The 24,840-nt window shown below is 34.9% G+C and overlaps 1 protein-coding gene across 1 annotated transcript in view; it reads right to left on the reverse strand.

The window, feature by feature from the left end:
* Positions 1 to 24,840, reverse strand: part of ELL2 (elongation factor for RNA polymerase II 2) — a 79,347-nt gene that overhangs the window by 27,577 nt on the left and 26,930 nt on the right. Inside the window, exon 3 of the mRNA XM_028505548.2 lies at positions 2,542 to 2,663. Coding sequence (XP_028361349.1) covers positions 2,542 to 2,663 — 122 coding nt within the window. The remainder of the gene's footprint in view (positions 1 to 2,541; positions 2,664 to 24,840) is intronic.

The raw sequence follows: 24,840 nt of genomic DNA on the forward strand, positions 1-24,840 counted from the left end.
CAGTATGGAGGGTCTGGTGCAGGAAGTTTAAATTTCAACATGTGCCCTTACTTACTAAGTAATTCACATAGTGAGAATAAGCCTTACCTGTTGCCGATCACAGTGAACTTATAGTTTACACAATTCAAGATCAAGAAACACATCTTTACATGATAACTAAACAGTTAAACCCTGCAGGCAAGAAGGTACTCTCTAGACTTCTCCACTCATCCCTTTTCAACTGGGTTACCTTAAAAGTTTAAATACTTTGTCATACATGTATACATATTCCTATAGTCCCTCTCTGTCCTAGCTCACTGTTTCCCACACTTGAGCGTGCATTACTGTACAGGGCTGTATGCCCCAAACTATGTATGTTCACTAGTACTGTGAATGGGCAGATTTAAGGAATTTTTGAAAGGTAATCTTGACTTCGGGATTTCCTCCATTTTACATAAAATAAAAGTATAGCTTAAGGAGGTTTAAAAAGAAAGATAAGAAAGGAGACTAGTTAATGTGTAATATTTGAACATCTATTTATTGAACAAGTAATATGAGCTCCCCCAGCACTGTAAGACAAGAAAAGGCATAAGAAAGCCCCTGCCTTTGAGGAGGAGCTTTGCTGAACTACATGAAAGACAGGATCCATGGGGAAAATAAAAACTCAGTCAAATAGGAAAGGTGGATACAGGTTATGAGAAAGTTTGCTTGCCAGTTTGAGCACTGAAAGTTTGAGTGTTTTGTTTTTTAGTGGAAAATTTCAGTTTATCCCCATACCACACCAGTTTATAAAGCGCCTTGGATCATCCTTTTTATAAAGCATACTTGGGTCATAGGACTGCATTTGCCCCAGTTTTCTCACAATAATTATTTCTTTTATCTTGCTGTATCATGTACTTTTTCTTTTTTAAAGTGACCTCAACTCTTTCTCCAAACAGGCAAAGTAGAAATAAACACACAGGTTATTATTTGTGATATAAGGGAGAAACATATTACCTATGATGATATGACTGGTTTTGAAGAGTCTTAAGTTCCTTAATAAAATTCCTAATGGGACGTAGTTAAAATTTGATGTCAAAATGATATCACTATAATAAAATAACTCTCTAAAGACAAGCATTCCAGGTGAATGAGCCACAATTAGAAAGTGGTGTGCCTTGTGGTATGTAATGAACACTGGACTGAAAAGTTAGGGAACTCAGTTCTCATTCAACCCAGTCACTAACCAGCTATGTAATTGAGGGTAAGTGACCTGTGAAAAGATAGGATCACCACACAATCACCAAGGACCCTTACAGTTGGGAATTCTATAACTGATTGCAATACTCTCCTATAGAACTTTCTGCAATGGTGACTATTAGTATCTGTGCTGTCAACTATGCTAGCAGCTAGACATGTGGCCGTGGAGCCTGTAATGTGTGGTTAGTCTGGATGAAGAACAGAATTTTTTATTTTATTTCACTTTTGTCAATTGAGATATAAATAGCCACATGTGGCCAGTAGCGATCACAGTGAATAGTGCAGAAAGGTCTATAAAATCTATAACATATGCAATTTATACCAAAAATATAAGTTTGAAGGCAGGCAATTTTTAGCAAGCATAATTAACATACTCAGGGGGAAAGGCAGATTAAAAGTTAGCCACCTTAAATTAGAGGAGAAATTTATAATTCCTTCAGTGATGTCTTACATTATATCTGCCTTACTGTGCTCATTTGAAACACAACTTCCCTTTCATCTTTCTCCCATGCATAGCAAGCACTTACACAGTTTCAAGTACAGCACAGATGAGAGATAGGGATGGATGGCTCAGGGCACTTTGGGCCAATATCAGTATCTCCCAGGAGGTTGGGGGTTCTAAGGCCTTGTCTTTATCCACAGGCAGAACAAACTCCCCCTACTCAAGGGGCCCATTCTTTAATCAGAAACAACCACAGCAAAGAAGAATGAAACAAGTAGCTTATTGTTTACAGAGAATCTAAGTAGATAAGAGCTCCATGGTACCCTAGGATGTGGGTGTGTATTCTTGTCTTCCTCTTAAAAAAAAAATCAGAAATGACCCACTATATTGAGGTTAATTTATTTCCCTTTTGCTGCAGAACAAAAATTTTTAAAAATCTACCTTAAAACAAGGTTTGCACAGGGAAGAAGAAAGGAAATATACAATGTAGATATGATTCTTTACCCTTGGGTGCTGCTAACCTGAGTGTACTGTAAAAAGCACTCTTATTTAAATGCAGTGAATAAAAGCTTTTTTAAAATCCCCAAGCTTGTCTTAAATGAAAACAAGCAAACAAACCACATTTTGTAGTTTAAAAAGACATCTGTACTTTAAAAATCCCTTGAGAGCAAGATTGTTAAAATTTTTGTGATTGTATTCCTCAGTGGTAAATATAATTTCTAGCACAGAGTAGGTGCTCAGTATTTCTCAAATAAGTAAGTAATCTTTGCCATTTAATTCAGTAAATATTTATAAATGACTACTATGTATTTTATTGTTTAATTTTTAAAGCCCTCAGAAAAAAATTATTTTCCCTTTAGTATATCTTGAAATGTACTTACCTGGAGAACCGCTGCTGGATGCAGTCAAAGCTACCCTGCGGGTTGTCTTTACCCACATTTGACAAATAGAAGTTAAATGTCTGTACTTCATTGATGGGATCATTTTTGGGAATTTTGACAAGCTAAAAGGAGGGAAAAAGAGAAAACACCTCAAATTATAAGTTTTACATAAAATGATCTGATGGCTGACTTACTGTTTTCCAAGTAGCGTTCATTTTATACCCAAGCCCTATTATGCATTTTAATTTTAGCATTTAAATTACCAAATCATCCAAGACATCTGGCAAGCATGCCTATAACTCACCACATTTTCATGTCCCCTTTTTACCCTAAGTGCTAGTCATCACTTCTCCTCCGTGATTAGTTTACGAGAGGAATCTTCTTCATTGCAAATGAACAAATGATGACAGTTCACAGGAAAGAGTTACTAGTGACTTGGCTACAAAGTCCATCCTCTTTTGAGCTATGCGGGGTCTGTCTGGATGACGTGACCCCCTGCTGAACAGCTTCTAGATATTTAAATGCTATCTAAGATAGAGTCCATATCCCAATCTTTTGTTCCCTTATTATGTACACATTTAATTTAAATCTTGCTACTTTGAGTAATATTTTTGAAGAATAACTAGCAGCATAAGGTGAATTCTATAATTACACTCACACCAAAATTATCCCCTTACTCATCCTTATGCTTATAGAACAGGGTCAGCGGCCTACAGAAAGAAATGATTCTGCAGAGCACTCCAAGGCTGAGCTGCAGGGAACTCTGTGAAATAGGCATATGTTTTCTATGCTCTTGTCCAAAGTCTGGTTTCTCTACCAGATGGGAAACCCCATGAGTGAAGGGACAGGGTTGCTCTAGATGTCTGAGCCCCTGCACTGGGCACATATTCTTGGCCCATGGTAGAAGATCAATAAACACCTGTGAAAAAATGAACTAGAAACTTCTCACTGTCTTTCAACTGCTCCACCCTTTCCAGCTCCTGAGATCTTTCTTCCCTTGCGTCTTCAGGGGCTACCACATTGATAATTACAAAAAAGTTCATTGGCACAAATGTAAAATATCCTATTTCCAGCCCCCAAATACACACAGTCTTAGTAATTTAGTAGACAAGTAGGGAGGGGAAGGTGTTTTATAATTTTCTTTTTTCTCCCTCCAGATCTGTCCTTCTCATGATTAGAAGATTAATACTCAAAGAGTTAGCTGGCAGATGCATGTGTGTATGCGCACATGTGCTAGTAAACAAAAGTACCCACGACTTCTGCTTGGCCCTACAGGACATCTTGCAACTCTGTCTCCCAATGTTTGATCCAGAGAAAAGTATTTGGAGCCACCAATTCCAACCCACACCCTACCCCTAAAAAAGTAGAGAACGGTAAGAAAAAAGACAATTTGCAGTGTATGGCACATAGTAGACATGAAATAAATATTTGTTAAGAGAAATGCATAAGGAGAAAAAATAAGTCAAAGAAAAACATCTTCCCAAAGGATATTCAGAAGAATCATACAGAACTTGAAAGACCAAATTTCACCAAAGATGTTGAATATTAGATAATACTCCACAGAGCCTCCATCATCTATGAATTTAAACTATCTTTGACTTTATTTCAAATTAGTTCTTATTCCTAGAGTAACAAACTTCTATGTTTGTTATTTCCTCTATAAATTATATCTTTTGGGGTCCCTAAAGTTACTCTTATTTCCCCTAGGGCTAAAATGCTGGAACTTTGTGAACAAGTCTTAATTTATTCTGTCTCTAAATGTCTCTATATCAGGACAGCCCCCACAACAGAGAATCACCCAGTCTAAAATGTCAGCTGGGCTGAGGTTGAGAAAGTATGGATTAGAAACAGAAGCAAGTCAGCCCCTTAAAAGAGAAGTCAGAGGCTTCTGACTTCACTGACTTCTGAAAATTAATAAAGGAGTGGAGGGGCAAATGGTGCACTGAAAGAAATAAAAGTACCAATTTTATTTCAAACAAAAAGGAGCCACTTTAACTTATTTAAAATACTCCAGTTTTTTAACTCCCAATCACAAGACACTGAAAGTAAATAAGTATACATGAGCCATATTTACAGTAGTATATTTAGCCACTGAGAGAATGTGAAGAGTAAGTGCCTATTGCAAATTAATTTCTGCAACTTCTCCTAAACATTACAAGCCAACAATAAACAAATGGCATAAAAGGAGTTATTAAAAAGCACTTCTTTTGGAATGTCTTCTCTCTCTCTTTCTATATATATAGATATATAGATATACATAGTCTAGAAAAGACACTAATTTACTATGAACGAACTCTCAAAATGAAAAAGGATCACTTCAGGATAAAGAAAACTAATCTTTGTAGCTATAGTCTCTAGGAATTCTGTTCCCCTAGTAAGTTCCAAAAACCTCATTGGCAATACTAATTTAAAAAGAACTAGTACAGTTTTAACTTAAAACAAAATGGCAGGACTTATCTGGAGAATGCTTGTAATCCCTACCATTCCTCCTATTCTTACATGTACCACACATGTTAATAAAGTTCTCAGGCTGCTCACTATCAGTGACAAGGAATCTTTGTGCTCAGCTCCGTGGAAGAAAGGTACCATGATGGAGGATGACAGCAGAACTTCTCAACAACCTCTCCTACCTACTGTCCCACTTTGTGTGTGTTGTGTGTGTGAGCAGTGTGTGGGTGGAGCCTGGAGAAGGCAACAGGGCAAATCATACTTGGGTCCCATACTTTTGGGACCCAAGGGTGAATCTTGTCGTGTATCACAGTATTTTTTCCAGGTGTGGAAGTGGGGTGGATGTTGGAGGTGAAAGAATGGTGAGGGAACATGTTTCTACATCACTTTCCTTAGTGGTTTTCAGAGCAGCAGCAATGCAGATGGTATAGGTTGACCTAATCTCAGCCTTTTCCTGGAAAAGATCTGAGAGAAAGATATCTCCAAGGGATCTTTATATCTTTAAAATTTCAAAAGCTTAAATTACATTGTCTATAGATATAGTATACTAAATTTCCTAAAGATGGTACAAATTAGATACAAATTTTATTTGCATCAATATTTAAACATGCTTTTACAAATGAAGTGGATGGACAAAGGAACATTTACGTTGATAGCTGATAAGTCTGCACAACAGTTGGACCCCATGGGCAGTACAGCAAGAGAAGGACTTGGGGAAAGAGCGGGTTGTACATGACAATTAGGGCAGGCATGGGGCGCAGTGGAGGGAAAGGAGGATTCAGAAATAAACCAAGGGAACCTTGGAGTGGACCAGAGCCTGTGGGACAGTTGAAGGTCACAGATAAGGTGGGATCTGAGGTCTTGTCTAATTAAAGACAATAAACGAGCCATTTCAGAGATGGGACATGAAACTTGCGAATACTCATCATTCATCTCTCTGACACATAGGACCCTATTCCAAAATTTGTCTAGATGGTGAAAGAGGAGTCAGCCCTTTCTTCCAGAATGGTTACAAGGCATTTTTTTATAAGCTGGCCTCCAAATTTATGAAGTATAAAAGGAAGGTAAAGATGAAACGATTGTTATTGGAGGACCTAGGGTCTGCTTCTGGGGACTGGACTAGCCACTATGGGAAAAGACATTCTGAGGTCTCATTTAGAAGCAATCTTGGAAGAGTATCCCTTTGTGTGACAGGGATTTCTCAATTTTAATTATAGCATTTTAAGCTTTTTCTATAGATCAGTGAGAATACCCTTATGTTTAGAGACCCATGGTCTATCTGAAATTTTTAGCTAAATGCCTTAAGAATGAAATATTTTAAAAGTATCAATGACTATGATTCTAAACAGCTTCTTGCTTAAGATGATGAATGTAAAAATATACCATCCTGCCCTGGATAACTAGAAAAGATTTTAAATTTTATTCTAAAAATGAAAGATTGAAAATCAAAGATTTAGTACCACAATCCATAACCTTCCTTCCAAACATCAGTCTGTCTGTGATAAAAAGCTATGAAGAAAAAGTTTCAGGAAACTTTCAGACATTTATAATTAACATAAACACTGTATACCAAGATTTGAAAGTCAAAGCTTCTAATTATTCTAAGATACAGGTTCAAGCATGTGGCAATGGAATACTGTCTGAAAGGTCATTTCAACATCAAGCCAAGGATCTCCTATTTACAAAAGGACGTAGGGCAGAAATGCAATGCGCACATCGCTGCAGATTTCTCACAAAGGCGTGCTAACGTCTACTTAAACGCCATTGGTGCCTTTACTGCAGCGGTTCCTTACCCTTAAATTAAATACTTTATACTCTATTGGATTGAAGTAACACACTAGGTTAAATATAAGAATATAAGACCATCAGGGTATTTCTTTTTTCTTTTTACATTTATTTGAAATAAATGCTTTATTCTTTTGTGAGTATTACAAATGATTTAAATTTACAGTGGCTTTTCTTGGATAGCAATTCTGTGAGTTTTAATATCCAACCTTTTCTGCTAAGGTGACTGCAAACACTATAATGAGATGCACTGGTGACCCAGTGTACCACGCTTGATATGATAATAGTTGGTCTTTAAAGCAGACCCATTGCTGACAGGTCTTTGAGATCATTTAGTTGAATTTCTTCGTATTTTAACAAAAGGAACAGAGAAAGTCCCAGTGACTTGCTAAAGGTTTTAACTCTATTTAAATTTGCAACTCCTATACTCTCAACCCCCTAGCCCTTGTCCATGTTTGTCTAAAGCACCTCAGTACCTGGACTATTCACAGATTTTGTTTATTGTCTTTCTCCCCTGGCTATAATATAATCCTTCGAAAGACAGAGGCTTTTGGCTGCTTTGTTCCCTGTATATATCACCAACACCTCCAAAAGTGTAGCAAAAAGTAGCTACTCCATACTTGCTTGTTGAATGAATGAAAACGTTGATTAATGCCTAAGCCAGGACTAGAACTGAAGTGTCAATTTTCTTTCCACCAATGTTTTCAAAGCATGTTGGACAGTTTTCTTACATGAAAAAGGAATTTTATTTTCAAGTAAGTGGTAAATGCCTGGTTAAACAAAACAACTTTTTTTTTGCTGTAGGTCCTTTGGTTTCCCAATATCGGGAATATTGGGAAACTAATTTGGTTCCCCAAATTGGGAATAGTTTCCCAATTTTTGTATGACTTCAGGACCCACCTCCTCTGGTATCTTAAGAGGCCAGCTTGGCTCTTAATATTATTTGACTAATATATGTACTATTTTAACATATATAAACTATATATCTTATCTTAGATACAGATAAAGATTGCTACAAATATTTCCAGGGGTGTCCAACCTGCTGCCCTTGAGCCTCACGCAGCCCAGGATGGCTGTGAATGCGGCCCCACACAAAATCAAAAATTTATTTAAAACAGTATAATTTTTTGTGTGTCATTACACATTGCAATGTACTTAACGTGTCACCTAAGACACATAAGGAAGACTCTCTTTCCTCCAATGTGGCCCAGAGACACCAAAAGTTTGGACACTCCTATAATGTTAGAATTCTGTGTTCTCAAATCCTTTCTGGGATCTTAATGATACTATCATTTCCAAAAAATCTAGAAAATTCAGTTTAGCTGGAGAAATGTATTTGCATGTACTGTTCAGGTTTCAGAGGTTAGGGGCAGCATAAAAAATCTAGAATCAGAATAGAAAATAGAAACCTCAACCTGAAAGCCACAAGTCCTATTTTTCAAACTAGAGCTGCAGTTATAACTTAAGGTCTAACATTATGGGTTTAGGAAAGGGGAAAAAAAGCCTCTCAGATCAGCCCAGATGTGGAAACCAATGTCAGAGTGGGTGTGGGAGAGTAGAGTAGGGGGTGGGGTGGGGTATCTTTCACTGGCAACAGGAAAAGTTAAGTAGTATTAGAGAAATCAGTAAGAATTCAATATGCCCACTGACAGGGAATGACAGGGCATAGAGGGTCCCATACATACTGAAAACATCTGAAATTGCCGCATGATACTTTATTGAGGCAAGTAGTACAAAATGCTAAATTTTCTAGCACAAAGAGAAGCATTGGCAGTTATCAAAAAAGTTCAGGCCATGTAGCAATTAAAAATTCTAATTCAGGAGAAAGTAAGTCCATTTATTTCCCTGCATCCTTCTTCTTTAGCAAGATATATCAAGATATCTATTAAGGAAAAGAGTGAAGTAGAATATCTTTCCCTATTATTTTTCATATAACTTCCTTAGATCCTATTAATTATTATATAGAATTTGTCAAAAAGTTCTTGAGGAAAAGGTAGATCAGGCCAATACTGATCTTTCTTGCTTCTGTTACTTCTGCGGGACATGGACTTATTTCAAACATCACTTAAGAAATGCATTTTTAAAATTGTATCCTTTTAAAGTTATGACCATTTGGGGGAAACCACTAACAGCAACATTTCAAAACTAATTTTAATTGGTTATGAATAAGCAATAACATCTATGGAAATAAAGCGCTAATTTTTGAAAGTCAAATACACCCAAGTTACCATATAACTGAAACAAAACAAACAAACCACCCCAAGTAATTTTTAGTTCCCTTAACGTGAAATCAGCCTTCTAAATGTGTCTAGCAAGATGACACTGATTGATAGATTTGTTCATTTAATTCATTTATTATATATTCATTATAAATTCATTATAAATGTTAACTGAGCACCTACTATGTCAGGCACTATTGTAGTTTCTGTGACACATTAATAAATAAAACTAACAAAGATCCTTGGACATATATACAGAAACCCAGTAGTGAAATGATGGCTTGGACCAGGAAATGGGGAGAAGTGGAGGGACTTGGGATACATATTGCAGGTAGAGGTAGCAAGATTCCTACATATACTGAACATGATGAATGAAAGAAAGAGAAATCAAGGACGACACTAAGGTATTTTCCCTTAAAAGATTGGAGTTGTGTGCATGTGTGTACACATATATACACATATGTAACTATACATGTCATAGAGTATTTTGAATATGATAATGAGTAGCTTAATGCAACTGAATCCATACTAAGTGCACTAAAACACAAATGACCCATGCCGGTTTCACCATCTAAAAGGGGGCTTCAAAGTGAGTTTTGTTATGACTCATTTTGTAGCATCATGGCTAAAAATTATTTAGAAAAGACCAGATGGCTGGGTTTTTTGGTTGGTAGCTGGGTATTTCCAGGAAAAAAAAAAAAGGTGGTGGTGGTGGCAGTTATTGCTAGGGGAAAGATGCAAATAGCAAATACTAGAGATACTGTACCAGGGAAAAGGTATACAGACTATGAAGCATGAAAGAATAGAAAAATCTGTGTTTGAAAATGACTGCAAAACTGGTCTCAATGCCAAAGTAGCTTTTAGAAGACAAGTGAGACAGCCAGAGGGAAATTAAGAAGTTTGTTCAAACTTCATGGCTGAGCTAATCCACAAGTCTTTAACAGCAAAAACTAAAACCTCCCATTGAGTTCTGAAACTCATATCATAAAACTGCTTTTTATTTTTCAGTCCCTTCTAAAATTTAAGTATATTCCTTAGAATAAATGCTTACATGGAAAAGTTCTCATCTTATCCCTCCCCACCCTCCCCCACCATCTATCTCCCAGTTAATAAACTGCCATTCATCTAGTTACTGAGGTTATTGGCATCCTGGGGAGTCAGCCCTGATTCTTCTCTCACACCATTGAACAACCCTGAACATCCAGATAACCACAATTCCTGTTGGTCCTTGATCCCATCCTCTAATCATTCAGCTGACAAAACTAGTCTCATAAAATGCCAGTCAGACCATGTCAGTCCCCAGAATAATTTATTACTTCATGGCGCTCTACCACATATCTAGCACACAGTCTCAGCTCCTTAATAGGACACAAGAGGTTTCTTCTCAATAGAAGGGCCTGGGCCTCGCTCTCCACTTGTATTTGATGTCCCTGTTTCTTGTCTTGGCTTGTGCTAACTTATCCTTTACTTAAGACTCCTCTCAAAAGCCCTTTCCTCAGGGAGCCTTTCCTTCCCCAGGGAGTTGGGTTTAAAAGTCCCTTGTCAGGGTCCCCACAAACTCTTAGGTCCATCTCTACTGCTACCTTCAGTACATTGTGTGCTAAGTACCTGTTTATGTGTCATTCTCCCCACCACACTGTGAGTGCTTTGGGGGCAAGGACTGTGGCCTTACTTTCACATATATTTGGACCGCAATAAATACTTAATAAATATTTACTGGATTCATCTGAAGAAACTTAAAACTAGATTAAGTTAACTCAGAAGAAGCCTTATGCTAAGGATACTAAAAAATTAGAGATTTGACTGAAATAGATCACTTAAGAGTCTGGAAAACCAGAGCAGGCAAAAATAAATAACAAAATTAAAGGAGGAAAAAAAATCCCACACAGTAGCCTGCTGTGTTGTACAAATATCAGAATGAGAAAGTTTCTGACCTCTCTTGTGCTATGTTTAGCCCCCAAAACCTAGGCCAAGTGGCTTCCTGGGTTTGTGGAACTTAAATTTATAAGTTTTATTTTTTTAAGTATCTTTATTAAACACTCACAGAATACTATGGCCTCACCAAATTCTATTTGAAAATATGATCCAGTGTCTTTAAAACCACTTTGTATTTTAAAGGATTTAGGGAGACCACACTAAGTAATTCTCAATTTAGTAATTCTTCTGGTCAAGAAGGAAGCAGAATTTTGTTTTAAAAATGATTTGTTTCTTGGAAACTAAGCCCAAACCTGAATTCTACAAAAAAAAAAATTAAATATGTATGTCAATTTCCAAACTCATTGCCAATCTTCTCTTTTTCTTGCTCTACTGGAGTCTTGAGGAAAGCTCTTCTTCTGTTATGCCACAAGGAACTGCTGGAGAAACATGGGTGGGAATAAAATTGACGCATGGCAGTCAACAACAGTTGTGTCAGTGTAGGGGAGAGACTAGTACTTGACAGATGTGAATTCTCAAGATTAAGTTGCTAAAAGTGACCCAGGCCCTAGATTTGCAAAACACATGGTTCCACCCCAACCCAATCAATATTACCACAAAAATGTTTAAATTCAATAACATAAATTAAAAAGAAAAACAAAACATAAATTATATGAAGTTGCCCAGGCCAGTGTGGCTCAGTTGGTCAGAGTATTGTCCTGTACACTGAAAGGTTGTGGGTTTGATTTCCAGTCAGGGCACGTGCCTGGATTGCGGGTCTGGTCTGCAGTCAGGGTTGCATGCTAGAGGCAACCAACTGATGTTTCTTTTGCACATGGATTTCTCTCTCGCTCTCTTTGCCTTTCTTCCCCTCTCTCTAAAATCTATAAGCATGTCCTCAGGTGAGGATTAAACAAATTTTTAAAAATAATAATATTAAGTCTGAAGCCTATTTCTATATAGATTTGGAAGTATATTTAAATCTCAATTCTCCATTTTTCAACATCAATAATATTCAACCTTTCTTTAAACCTACAGAATAATATTTAAAAAAAATCTTATAGGGACACCCACTACATATTACAAATAAAGTCAGAACTGCTCTGGTTGAGGAAAGGGAGGGCAAGTGACTGGGATTGCTAAGGCAGCCACCATGGTAACATCACAAAATCCCCAGGCTCTGGGGAACAAAGATGCAAAACCAAGGCTCTACACTAAGGAAAAAGAAATAGCAACAAGATGTACAATATTCATGGGATATAATTTTATTAATTTTTAGTCACATTTTAAATGAAAAACATGAAAGACTGTTTACAAAATATGGACTCTTTTGTGCCTTCTTAATGCTAACTAGTGCCAAATACTTGAAGGATACCGAAGTTAGGAAATGGTGTTCTGCTGCCTTACTCTCTTTGCTTTTTAAAATGTTTATTTTTGGATCCTTTTGTATTTCCAGTTTAAAGTTGGGTCCTCTCAATGTTTTGAGAAGAAATAAGTAAGAACACTTTCATACACAGATGAAAAGAGAGCAGTGCAAAGAGACTACGCATCCAGTGTGCTAGATCGAGAACTCTGGAGCAGACTTCCCAGTTTCCCACGTTTGGCTCCAAAACCTATTATCCGTGTTACCTTGGTCAAGTAACTTACCTTCTTTAATCCTTTTCCCTCATCAGTACAATGTGGTTAACGATATTATATTAGCCCTTTGGTTGTTGTGAAGTTTAAAAGGTAACTCATCTCACTGTCATTCTCTGATTGAATCAGCACTAATCCTGTATGGTGATGGATGTTAACTATTAACTACACTTATTTTACTGATCATTTTCAATATATACAAATATCAAATGATTATGTTGCACACCTGAAACTAAGATAATGTTACATATCAACTATAACTCAATAATAAAGGGATAGATTTTTAAAAAGATAATCCATCTAAGGTACTTGGCAAAATATTTGACACATAGTATGTGTCCAAAAATGTTTGCTCTGATGATGGAAAGATGGTATTGGGGCACTCACATTATGATTTTGGCCTGTTTGATTCAAGCAAACACCTGCCTTCCTTAACATAATGATGTGTTTGATCTTTAACGTAATTTTCAAATGGTAAAGAACTGGTAATAATGCCCTGTGGATAATCAAAAGATGACAATGCTTATTCTGAGCCCTTGGTATTTATAAAAGTAAGGGGTTAGAAACCTTCAAGCTCAAAACTTACAAAGAAGCTATATGGGAACAAACAACCAACCAAAGAAGTAGCAATATTTCTAATTGTTCTAAACTCATAGAGAAAAGACACAGGAATGAATAAGTCACAACAGCTGTTTATGAAAGGCTAAGAAATTACAGATACCTGCTGCTACTCTAGTAGGGTAGCAAACACTGCCTCCCATGTGTCCTATCTATAAAAAGAAAATGCGCCTTTAGAGCCCCAGAGAGTCCCAGATACTAGCAGCAGCACAACAAAGAAACAAAGAAAATAGAATTAAAGGTTCTCATGGGAAACACAACTTTGTGACTAAAGCATTCCATATTCATAAATGCAAACAATGTTTTAGTTTGTGTTTCTTTTCTCATGCCAAGCCTATAGTATTTTATTTTATTTTTTTAAATTTTATTTTAATTGTTCAAGTACAGTTTTCCGTCTTTTACTCCCATCCCAGCCCACCCACCCAGCCCTCCCCACCTCCCTCCCATTTCCACCCCCTTAGTTTTTGTCCATGTGTCCTTTATATTTGTTCCTGTAAACCCTTCCCCTTTTTCCCTGAAATTCTCTCCCCTCTCCCCTCTGGTCACTGTCAGCCTGTAAGCCTATAGTATTTTAATTTTTATAAATCTCTTTCCAAACATCTATCCTGAAAATATATTCCTGATACAAGGTCCATTTCATAAAGTTTATTTCTTTTCAGTTTTCATGTGCTAATTCCCTTCAAGACTATGAAGGAGGTAAAATTATTTCTGATTTTATATGTATAATGCTATTGACAGGCACAGTACACCAAGAGCTGAGTTAGAAACTGATTCCCAGACAAGAAAAAGCTAAAGGAGTTCACTACCATCAAACCAGTATTACAATAAAGTTAAAGGGACCTGTTTAAGAAAAAGAAGAGAAATAAAGTAACATAAATATGAGTAAAATGGCAGTAACTACATATATAACAATAAACACTTGGAAAGGTCAAACAGTTCAGTAAAAAGACATAGGTTAGCTGAATGAATAAGAAAACAAGACCAATTAATATGCTGTCTACAAAAGATCCACATCAAATTAAAACACACACAGACTGAAATTAAAGGAATAAAACTGAAAACAAAAACAAAAACAAAAGCTGAGGTAGCAATACTTATTTAAGACAAAATAGACTTCAGAACAAAAGCTTTATAAGAGAAAAAGAAGGACATTACATAATGATAAAGGGATCAATACAACAAGAGGATGTAACCCTTGTAAACACTTATGCACCCAACATAGGAGCAAATATTGATGGATATAAAAGGGGGATGGACAGTAATAGTCATAGTAGGGGAATTTAATACCCCATTAACATCAATGGATAGATCTTCCAAACAGAAAATCAATAAATAATGGCCTTAAATGACACATTAGACCAGACTGATTTAATTGATATAGTTAGAGTATTTCACCCCAATGCAGTAAAATATATATCCTTTTGAAGTACACATGGAGCTTCAGGCCACTTTTAGGCCACAAAACAAGTCTCAAAAACTTTAAGAAGACTGAAATCATACCAAGCATCTCCTTTGCTTACAATGGTATAAAACCAAAAATCAATTACAAGAAGAAAACTGAAAAACATACTCCTAAACAATAAAATCAAGGAAGAAATTACATAATAACTTAAGAAAAATTAAAATGAAAACACAATGACCCAAAGTCTATGGAACACAACAAAAGCAGCTGTAACAGGGAAATTCATAGCAATACAGGCCTACCTCAAGAAACAAGAAAAACCTCAAATAAACAATCTAACCTTACACCTGAAGGAACTAGAAAAAGGACAATAAACAAAGCCTAAAGTGAGTAGAAGGAAGGAAATAATAAATATCAGAGTGGAAATAGTCTACAAAAACACAAAAGGTCAATGAAACCAAGGCCAGGTTCTTTGAAAAGAGATATAAGATTGATAAAACTTTAACCAGACTTATCAAGGAAAAAAGCGAGAGGAACCAAATAAATAAAATCAGAAATGAAAGAGGAGAAGTGACAACTGACACCTCAGAAATAACAAAGTACTATAAGAAAATACTACAAACAATTGTATGACAACAAATTGGACAACCTGGGAATAATGGGTAAACTCCTGGAATCATACAATATTCCAAAACTGAATAAAAAAAAAGAGCCTAAACAGACAGATTACTATCAACAAAATCAAAATCAGTAATCAGAAAACTTCCAACAAAGAACAGTCCTGTACAAGATGGCTTCACAGGTGAATTTTACCAAACATTCAAAGAAGAATTAACACAAAATCCTTCTCAAACTATTCTAAAAAATTCAAGAAGAGAAAAAGCTCCCAAGCTCATTTTACAAGGCCAGCATTACTCTGATTCCAAAACTAGACAAAGACATTACCAAAAAAAGGAAATTACAGGCCATCCTATAATTTTAGGCCACCCCTGATGTACCTAAAAGCAAAAATCCTCAACAAAATATTAGCAAATCGAATTCACCAGCACATTAAAAAGACCATATACCAAAACTGGGATTTACTCCTGGGATACAAGTATGGTTCAATATCCTTAAATCAATTAACATGATATACCACATAAACAAAATGATGGATAAAAATCATATGATCATATCAATAGGTACAGAAAAGCATTTGATAAAATCCAATCTCCATTTCTGATAAAAACTCTCAGCAAAGTGGGAACAGAGGAAACACACCTCAATATAATAAAGAACATATATTATAAACCCACAGCTAACATCATGCTCAATGGGGAATAACTAAAAGTGTTCTTAAGATCAAGAACAAGACAAGGTTGTCCTTTTCCACCATTTTTATTCAACATACTATTGGAGGTCTTAGTCACAGCAATCAGATAAGAAAAAGAAATAAAACTCATCCAAATTGGAAAGGAAAAAGTAGAAATGTCATTATTTGCAAGTGACATGACATCATACAGAGAGAACCCTAAAGAGTCTACCAAAAAACTACTAGAACTGATAAATGAATTCAGTGAAGTTGCAGGATACAAAATTAATATTCAGAAATTAGTTGCATTTTTACATACCAATAATGAACTATCAGAAAGCAAAATTAAGAAAACAATCCCATTTAAAATTGCATAAAAAACACTTAGAAATAAATTTAACCAAGGAAGTAAAAGACGTACTAAAAAATCATGACACATTGAAGAAAATACAAATAAATAGAATCATATACCATGTTCATGGATAGGAAGAATTAATATCATTAAAATGTCCATACTACCCAAAGCAATCTACAGATTCAATACAATCCTTATCAAAATACCAATGGCATTTTTCACAGAACGAGAGCAAATAATTCTAAAATTCATATGGAACCACAAAGACTCAACAATCACAGCAATCTTGAGAAAAAAGAACAAAGTTGGAGGTATTATGCTACCTGATATGAAACTATACTACAAGGCTATCTACAGTAATCGAATCAGCATGGTACTAGCATAAGAGCAGGCACATAGATCTATGGAACAGATAGAGGGTCCAGAAATAAACCCATGCCTACATAGTCAATATATGACAAAGAAAATAAGAATATACAGTATAGGTTAAGGTAAAGAATCTATTCAATAAATAGTCTAGGGAAAATTGGAAAGACACATGCAGAAAAATAAAACTGGGCCCTGGCTGGGTAGCTCAGTTCATTAGAACATTGTCCCAATATGCCAAGGTTGATCCCTGGTCAGGGTACATACAAGAAGCAACCAATGAATGCATAATAATGGAACAACAAATCAATGTTTCTCTCTCTTTCTCTGCCTTCCTCTGTCTCTCTATAGATAGATAGACAAATCAATAGATAACAATATTTTTAAAATAAATAAATAAAACTACACAATTTTCTCACACTATAAAGAAAACTAAACTCAAAATGGATTAAAAACTTAAATGCAAGACCCCCAAACCATAAAACTCCTAAGAGAAAACACAGGCAGTAAACTCTCTGACACTGCTCTTAGTAGTATTTTTTCTGATATATTTCTTCAGGCAAGGGAAACAAATAAAAATAAGCAAATAGCACTATATTATGCTAAAAAAGTTTTTACACAGCAAAGGGAACCATTGACAAAACAAAAAGACAACCTACTGAATGACCAATCATACTTTGGCCAATGATATTTGCCAATCACACATCTGATAAGGGGTTAATACCCAAAATTTATAAAGAGCTCATACAACTCAACACCAAAAACAACAACAACAACAAAAAAAACCCACCAAACCCCAAAGACCCAAACAATCCATTTAAAAATGGGCAGAGGATCTGAATAGACACTTCTCCAAAGAAGGCATACAGATTAACAACAGACATATGAAAAGATGCTCAATGTCATGAATCATCAGAGAAATGCAAATTAAAACCCCAATTAGATATTGCTTCACATCTGTCAGAATGTCTATCATCAATAAATAAACAAACAACAAATGTTGGCAAGGATGTGGAGAAAAGGGAACCCTCCTGTACTGTTGATGAGATTGCAAATTGATACAGCCACTGTGGAAAACAGTATGGAGGTTCCTCAAAAATTTAAAACTAGAACTACCTTATGACCCTGCAATTTCACCTAGGAATATATCTAAATAAATATAAAACACTAATTCAAAATGATATATACACCCCTATGTTCATTGCAGTGTTATTTAAAATAGCCAAGATGTGGATGCAGCCCAAGTGCCCATCAATAGACAAATGGACAATAAAGTTGTGGTACATATAGACAATGAAATATTACTCAGCCACAAAAAAGAATGAAATCTCACCATTTGAAACAACATGGATGTACCAAGAGGGTATTAGGCTAAGTTAAACAAGTCAGAGAGAAAGACAAATACCATATGATTTCACTTATATGTGGAATCTAAAGAACAAAATAAGTGAACAAACAAAACAGAAATAAACTCCTAGATACAGAGAACCAGCTGAGGGTTGCCAGATGGGAGGGGGCTGAGGGGAGCAAGGTAAAAAAGCTGAGGGGATTAAGAAATATAAATTGGTAATTACAAATAGTTGAGAGATGTAAAGTACAGCAGAAGGAATATAGTCAATAATGCTGTAATAATTATTCATGGTGCCAGGTGGTATGAAACTTATCAGGGGGATCACTTCATAAATTATATAATTATCTAACCACTATGTTGTACACCTGAAACAAATATAAAATAATACTAAATGTCAACTATAATTGAAAAAAATACAGCAGTTTTGATTTCTAAGACAATTGGCCAATCTGATATAAGTAAGAGGGCCTGTCAAGTCTCTTAGATCAACTGCTCTATGACTGTAATAAATACAGAACTAAAAAGATTCACTTTTAAGCAGAGTATGCTCAAGCTTTTGGTAAAGCCACCAAACCCATGTCTTCAAATAGAGAAAGAAATATGTTGGCAAGAAAAGGGCAATGATCTGCATTTAGATAGCTAAGTTACTGTATTTGGATCATTCATACCACAAAGCATTTGCTTGATTATCTTTTAGATGGTTATTTAATTCTACTAGAAGGCAGATTCACGCGCACCAGGGTTCCTCTAAAACAATGCAATTACATGAGGTAGCCAAACATTTTTCCTCTTGCCAATAACTTCACTTCATTACCCCATAAAAACAATATCCCTACTACTAGTCTTCATGAGAAGTTTGTAATGTTCTTTTAAGAAATACAGGCATCTAACTATGAGGATGGAAACTTGAAAGCACTGAATTAGGACCATAAACAATGGTAAAGAGAAATGGAATGACAAAATAGCAAAATATGTAAAAAGTTAGAGAAATAGCAAAATTTCTAATAGAGATTTTTCTAATTTTCTAATAAAATTAGAAAAAAGTTTTCTAATTTTAAAAACTTAGAAAAATAGAGTAATTATTTCAAAGAAAGTCTATACATTATTGAAATAAAAGCTTCTCCCCACTATTTTTGAAGAAACAAATAAATTAAAAACTCAAAACCACTCCTAGCACTCTCAGATAAAGACAGCAAAATATTTGGTGATACTTCATATTGCAATATTTTATCCATGCCAGATATTATCAAGCAAAACATGCTGTCAGTTTTTAAATACTATAAAATGATTAATTTTGAAATTTAAACATGTATTCAAATTGGTCAAAGCAAATACCTCCTGACAGACACTTAAAAACAGCTGTGGGAATGAATACCAGCAGCAGCTTTCTGGGGGTGAGGTGGCAGTGGAAGGGGCAACTGGGAGACAGTTATCAGTAACTTGAAAAGCATTCATACTTTTCTCCTAGTAATGCCACATCCAGGAATCTAGCCTAAAGAAATAATTAGAAATGGAAGTAAAGATTTATACACAAGAACATTCATCATACCATTACTGTTAATATGGATACTATATAAGTAATAGATAACAGCTAAAGAAATGCAAGTGCACCTGTACAATGAGTTGTTAGGTAGGTATTTAAAAATAATTTTTATTACTTAATGACTTGGGAAAATTTTCATGATATACGTTAAATAGAAAAATCAAGATATAAAAAGCAGTAAATATAATGTGAATGCAACTTTTTAAAGGTATGTGTGAATATGAAAAAAGACTAGAAGAAATCCAACACTAACTGGTTTTCACTGTTAGGGGCTTTTAATATTCATCTTTATCTTTGAATGTACTTTTACAATTCTCAAATCTGCATTCATTTGCCTTTCCATCAGAAAACTAGTAAATTCTGCTTTAAAAATAATTAGAATTTAAGTTTTCATTATGACATTTGCACTTTGACTTAATTACTTAAATGTTTATTTAATTATATATTTTTTACAGACTCAGAAATTGTGAAATACTGTAAGACTATTCACAATTAAACCTCACTCATAATTCCTTATTCGAGTTCTATGAGGAAGGACCAGAACACTGTCTTCCTTAAAAAACAAAAAATGAAACAAACCCCAAACATCCCTAGCACAAGGTTTTTCTTTCTAGTCAAATATAAAACTCTCAAACAGCTGTGGAAATACGTCAGCATCATCTTTATTGCTTAGTAGAAGTGAAACATCCTTAAGTAGCTTTCCTCCTTCCTAATGTGTGAGGGCTGACTTTAATGAATTACTAACAAAATTAGATTAAAAGAAAACTAAGAGGCATTCATATTAGTCATTAGAAAGAACTGCTTAGTATTGATTATTAGAATATTAATATATTCACCAATATGGCTATGCCTATATTCTCACTCTTAAATAAGATATCCCCAACATAACTGAGTGATTATTAAACACTCCAAGGTTTTTAAGTATCAAAAAAGCCTGCCCTTTTACTATATGCCTACTTACGTACCAGTCCACTAATCCTGTGGGTCCAACTTACTTCTCCTTAATCAGTTCTCTAATATATTCTGAGTTTTATTACCTGAAGCCCCCTAAAAACCTTATCTTTTAAAATTCAACTGACTACTACTCGTCATTTCCATAATCTGACCTTTCTAGACTTGACCCATTCCTAGGGGAATTCACAATACCCCTGTTCCAAAATGTCAACTGTTAGGAAAGTGGCCTCTTCTCCCAGGCCATGATAACACCAGCACTTCTGCCTGCACGCTCCTTCTACTTGGGAGAAAGATCACAGATGGGGAGAAAATTTTGTTTCTCCACTGATAGATGACAAAGCAACTCTATCAAGTAGTTGACTAGCAAAATATTTAGCTAGTGTCTAGCTCTAGATAACTTCCTAAAACTTGCCTGCTTTATTTTTCTTGTCAACCTGTTTTTTAAACCTTGAATAGTCAGCCTTTCTTCTGGATTCTTCATATATTTAAACATCCTTCTCAAATAATTCCTTTTATGTAATTATAACAAGAGGATATACACAGATGTGTAGTAAATACAGACATATAGATATATCTATAGTAAACATATATGTCACAATCTGTGATATTTTGTATATATCATGTCATATTTTTCTTTGTGTGTTTATATTTGTGTACATATTTATTTATTTACTTACTTATTTTTAATTGATATACAGGTACTCACCCTCCTTGGTTAAATTTATTTCCTAGGTATTTTATTCTTTTTGACACAATTACAAATAGGATGTTTTTAAATTTATCTTTCTGATAGTTCATTATTAGTATATAGAAATACAACAGATGTTGTACATTGACTTTGTATCCTTACTAAATTCTTTTATTAGTTCTAACAGTTTTTTTAATGGCATCTTTTCTTCTGTATATAATATCATGTCATCTTCAAATAGTGACAGTTTTAATTCTTCCTTTTCACTTTAGATGCCTTTTATTTCTTTTTCTTGCCTGATTGCTCTGGCTAGAACTTCCAAAACTATGTTGAATAAAAGTGGTGAGAATGGGTATCCTTGTCTTGTTCCTGATCTTAGAGAAAAGGCTTTCAGCTTTTCACTGTCAAGTGTGCTGCTGGCTGTGAGATGTCATATATTAAATATATGGCCTTTACTATGTTGAGAAATGTTCCCTCTATGCCCTGTTGAGAGTTTTTATTATAAATCAATGTCAAATTTTGTCAAATATCTTTTTTTTACTATTGAGATGATCATATGATCATCCTTCATTTTGTTAGTATAGTTTATCATATTGACTAATTTGCAGATGCTAAAAAATAGTTTGCATCCCTAGAATAAATCCCACTTGATTATGGTGTATGATCCTTTTAGTGTATTATTGAATTTGGTTCGCTAATATTTTGTTGAAGACTTTTGTATCTATGTTCATCAGGGACATTGCCTGTCATTTTCTTCTCTTGTAGCATGCTTGTCTAGTTTTAGTAGGGTAATGCTGGCCTCATAAAATGAGTCTGAAAGAGTTCCTGTCTTATATTTTTTGAAAGAGTATGAGAAGGACTGGTATAAATTCATCTTTTGATGTTTGGTAGAATTCACCAGTGAAGCCATCTGTCTGTGGACTTTTGTCAAGAGATTTTTTAAAAAAGATTTTATTTATTTATTTTTAGAGAGAGAAGGGAGGGAGATAGATAGATAGATAGAGAGAGAGAGAGAGAGAGAGAGAGAGAGAGAGAGAGAAACATCAATGTGTGGTTGCTGGGGGTTATGGCCTGCAACCCAGGAATGTACCCTGGCTGGGAATCGAACCTGCAACACTTCAGTTCGCAGCCCGCGCTCAATCCACTGAGTTACACCAGCCAGGTGTCAAGAGATTTTTGATTACTGATTCAATCTTGGTAGGTTGTATGTTTCTAGGAATTTATCCATTTCTTCTAGCTTGTCCAATATGTTAGCCTACAATTGTTCACAGTAGTCTCTTTATGATCCTTTGCATTTCTGTGATATCAGTTGCAACATGTCTTTTACTTTCGATTTGTGTCTTCTTTTTTTTCTTGGTGAGTCTAGCTAATGATTTGTCACTTTTGTTTATTATTTTAAATAACCAGATATTTTCTATTGCCTTTTTAGTCTCTATTCCTGCTCTAGGTTTGTTATTTCCTTCCACTAATTTGGCTTTGTTTGTTTTTTAGTTCCTCCAGGTATAAAGTTAGGCTGTTTATTAAGGACTTTTTTTTTTTTTTGCTATTTCTTCAGGTAGGCATTTATTGCTATTAACTTCTCTCTTATAATTGCTGCATCCCATAAATTTTGGTATGGGTATGTAAATTATATTTACATTTTCATTAGTCTCAAGGTATTTGTTTACTTCTCTTTTGATTTCTTCTTTGATCAATTGGTTGTTCAGTAGCATGTTGTTTAACCACCACATATTAGTGAATTTTCCATTTTTCTTCATATGATTAATTCCTAGTTTCATACCATTGTGGTTGGAAAGGATGCTAAGCATGATTTCAATCTTCTTAAATTTATTAAAGACTTGTTTGTGGCCTAACATGTAATCTGTGTTGGAAAATGTTCCATATGCACTCGAAAAGAATGTGTATTCTGTTGCTTTGAAATGGAATGTTCTATAAATACCTGTTAAACATACCTGGTCTAATATGTCCTTTAAAGCTGATGTTTCTTCATTAATTTTCTGTCTGGATAATCTATTCATTGATGTAAGTGGGGTATTAAAACCTCCTTACTATTATTGTATTACTGTCTATTTCTCTTTTATGTATATTAATATTTTCTTTATATACTTAGGTGCTCCTAAATTGGGTACTTACAAATGTTGTATCTTCATGTTGGATTGACACCTCTGTTATTATACGATGCCCTTTCTCTCTTACTACAGTCTTTGTTTTAAAGTCTATATTTTTCTAAGTATAGCTACTCCAGTTTTTTTTGGTTCCCACTTGCATGAAATATCTTTTTCCATCCATTCACTTTCAGTCTGTGTGTTCTTGCATCTGTGTGAGTCTCTTATAGCAGCATATATTTGGGTCTTGTTTTGTAACCCATTTAGCTACTCTATATATCTTTTGATTAAAGAAGACAGTAAGGAAAAGTAAATTAAGACAAGAAATTGAAGAAGACACAAATAAAGAAGAAGATATTCCATGCTCATAGATTGGAAGAATTAATATTGTCAAGATGCGCAAAATTATATATTTTATGTATAAATAATATTCCCATCAGTTTGCAAACATCCTGATATTTATTTATTTATTTATTTAGTCCTTACCTGAGGACATGCTATTTGATTTTAGAGAGAGGGGAAGGGAGGGAAAAAGGTGGGGAGAGAAACATTGATGTGAGAGAGAAACATCGATTGGTTGCCTTTTATAATGTGCCCCAGACCCGGGACCCAACCTGCAACCTATCCTGCAACCTAGGCATGTGCTCTGACTGGGAATCCAATGGGCAACCTTTTGTTTTACAGCACAATGCCCAATCAGTTGAGCCACACTGGCTCTCCCATTTTAAAAGAAACTAATCTTCATTATACCTTCCCACTATTAGGCTGCCAGTAATTTTATTTAAACAGTGATTTCTGAACTGATCACTTTACTGAAGAAAATCTTAAAAAGTTTTTATAGTTTTAAGCTTGGTGTATTTGGATTATCTACAGATACTGGCAAATTTGTTCCCACTTATCCATTATCCATAGCCTTTATTTCATGTCCTTTCCGTGACATTACTGAGCATTCTCAGAACAATGTTGAACTATAGAGGTGATAGTGGGCATGTGTATTCTATTGCTAACATTAACAAGAATATTTCTATTGTCTCATCACTGTGGTAATTGGCTATTAGTTTGACAGATATTTTTCATCACAGTAAGGAAGAATTCTTCTTTCTATTATACCTACTTACCTAAAGTTTTAATACAGATTTAATACTGAATTTTTATCAAATGTCTTTTTGGCATCTATTAAAATATTTTGTGGTTCTCACTAATCCACAATGATGACAAATTATGTTTAAAGTTAATAATAATGAGAACAGATGTTGATTTATATAATGTTTGTTTCACAAAACAAAGACAGCTTCATAGTTATGAAGCTTGATGACAAAATGAACACCTGTGAACTCACTGCACAACTTAAGAAATAGAACATTAGCAATAATATATCTACCCATCTGCCCCTCTCCTATTTCTTCTGCTTGCCTTTCTCTACCAAATATAACAACTTTTCTAATTTTTGCCAATTATTCCTTGTTTTTAATAATTTTATCACATGTGTATATACCCACACAACAAATGTTTGATTTTTACCTGTTATTAAACTTTATAGAAACAGTCTTCTGCCCCCTTAGAGTTTTCACTGCCATGCTGTACAGAGTTCTAAATCACTTTCACTGTTGTGTACTTTTCCACGG

This window comes from Phyllostomus discolor, chromosome 3, assembly GCF_004126475.2.
Source record: "Phyllostomus discolor isolate MPI-MPIP mPhyDis1 chromosome 3, mPhyDis1.pri.v3, whole genome shotgun sequence".
Taxonomy (NCBI): Eukaryota; Metazoa; Chordata; class Mammalia; order Chiroptera; family Phyllostomidae; genus Phyllostomus; species Phyllostomus discolor.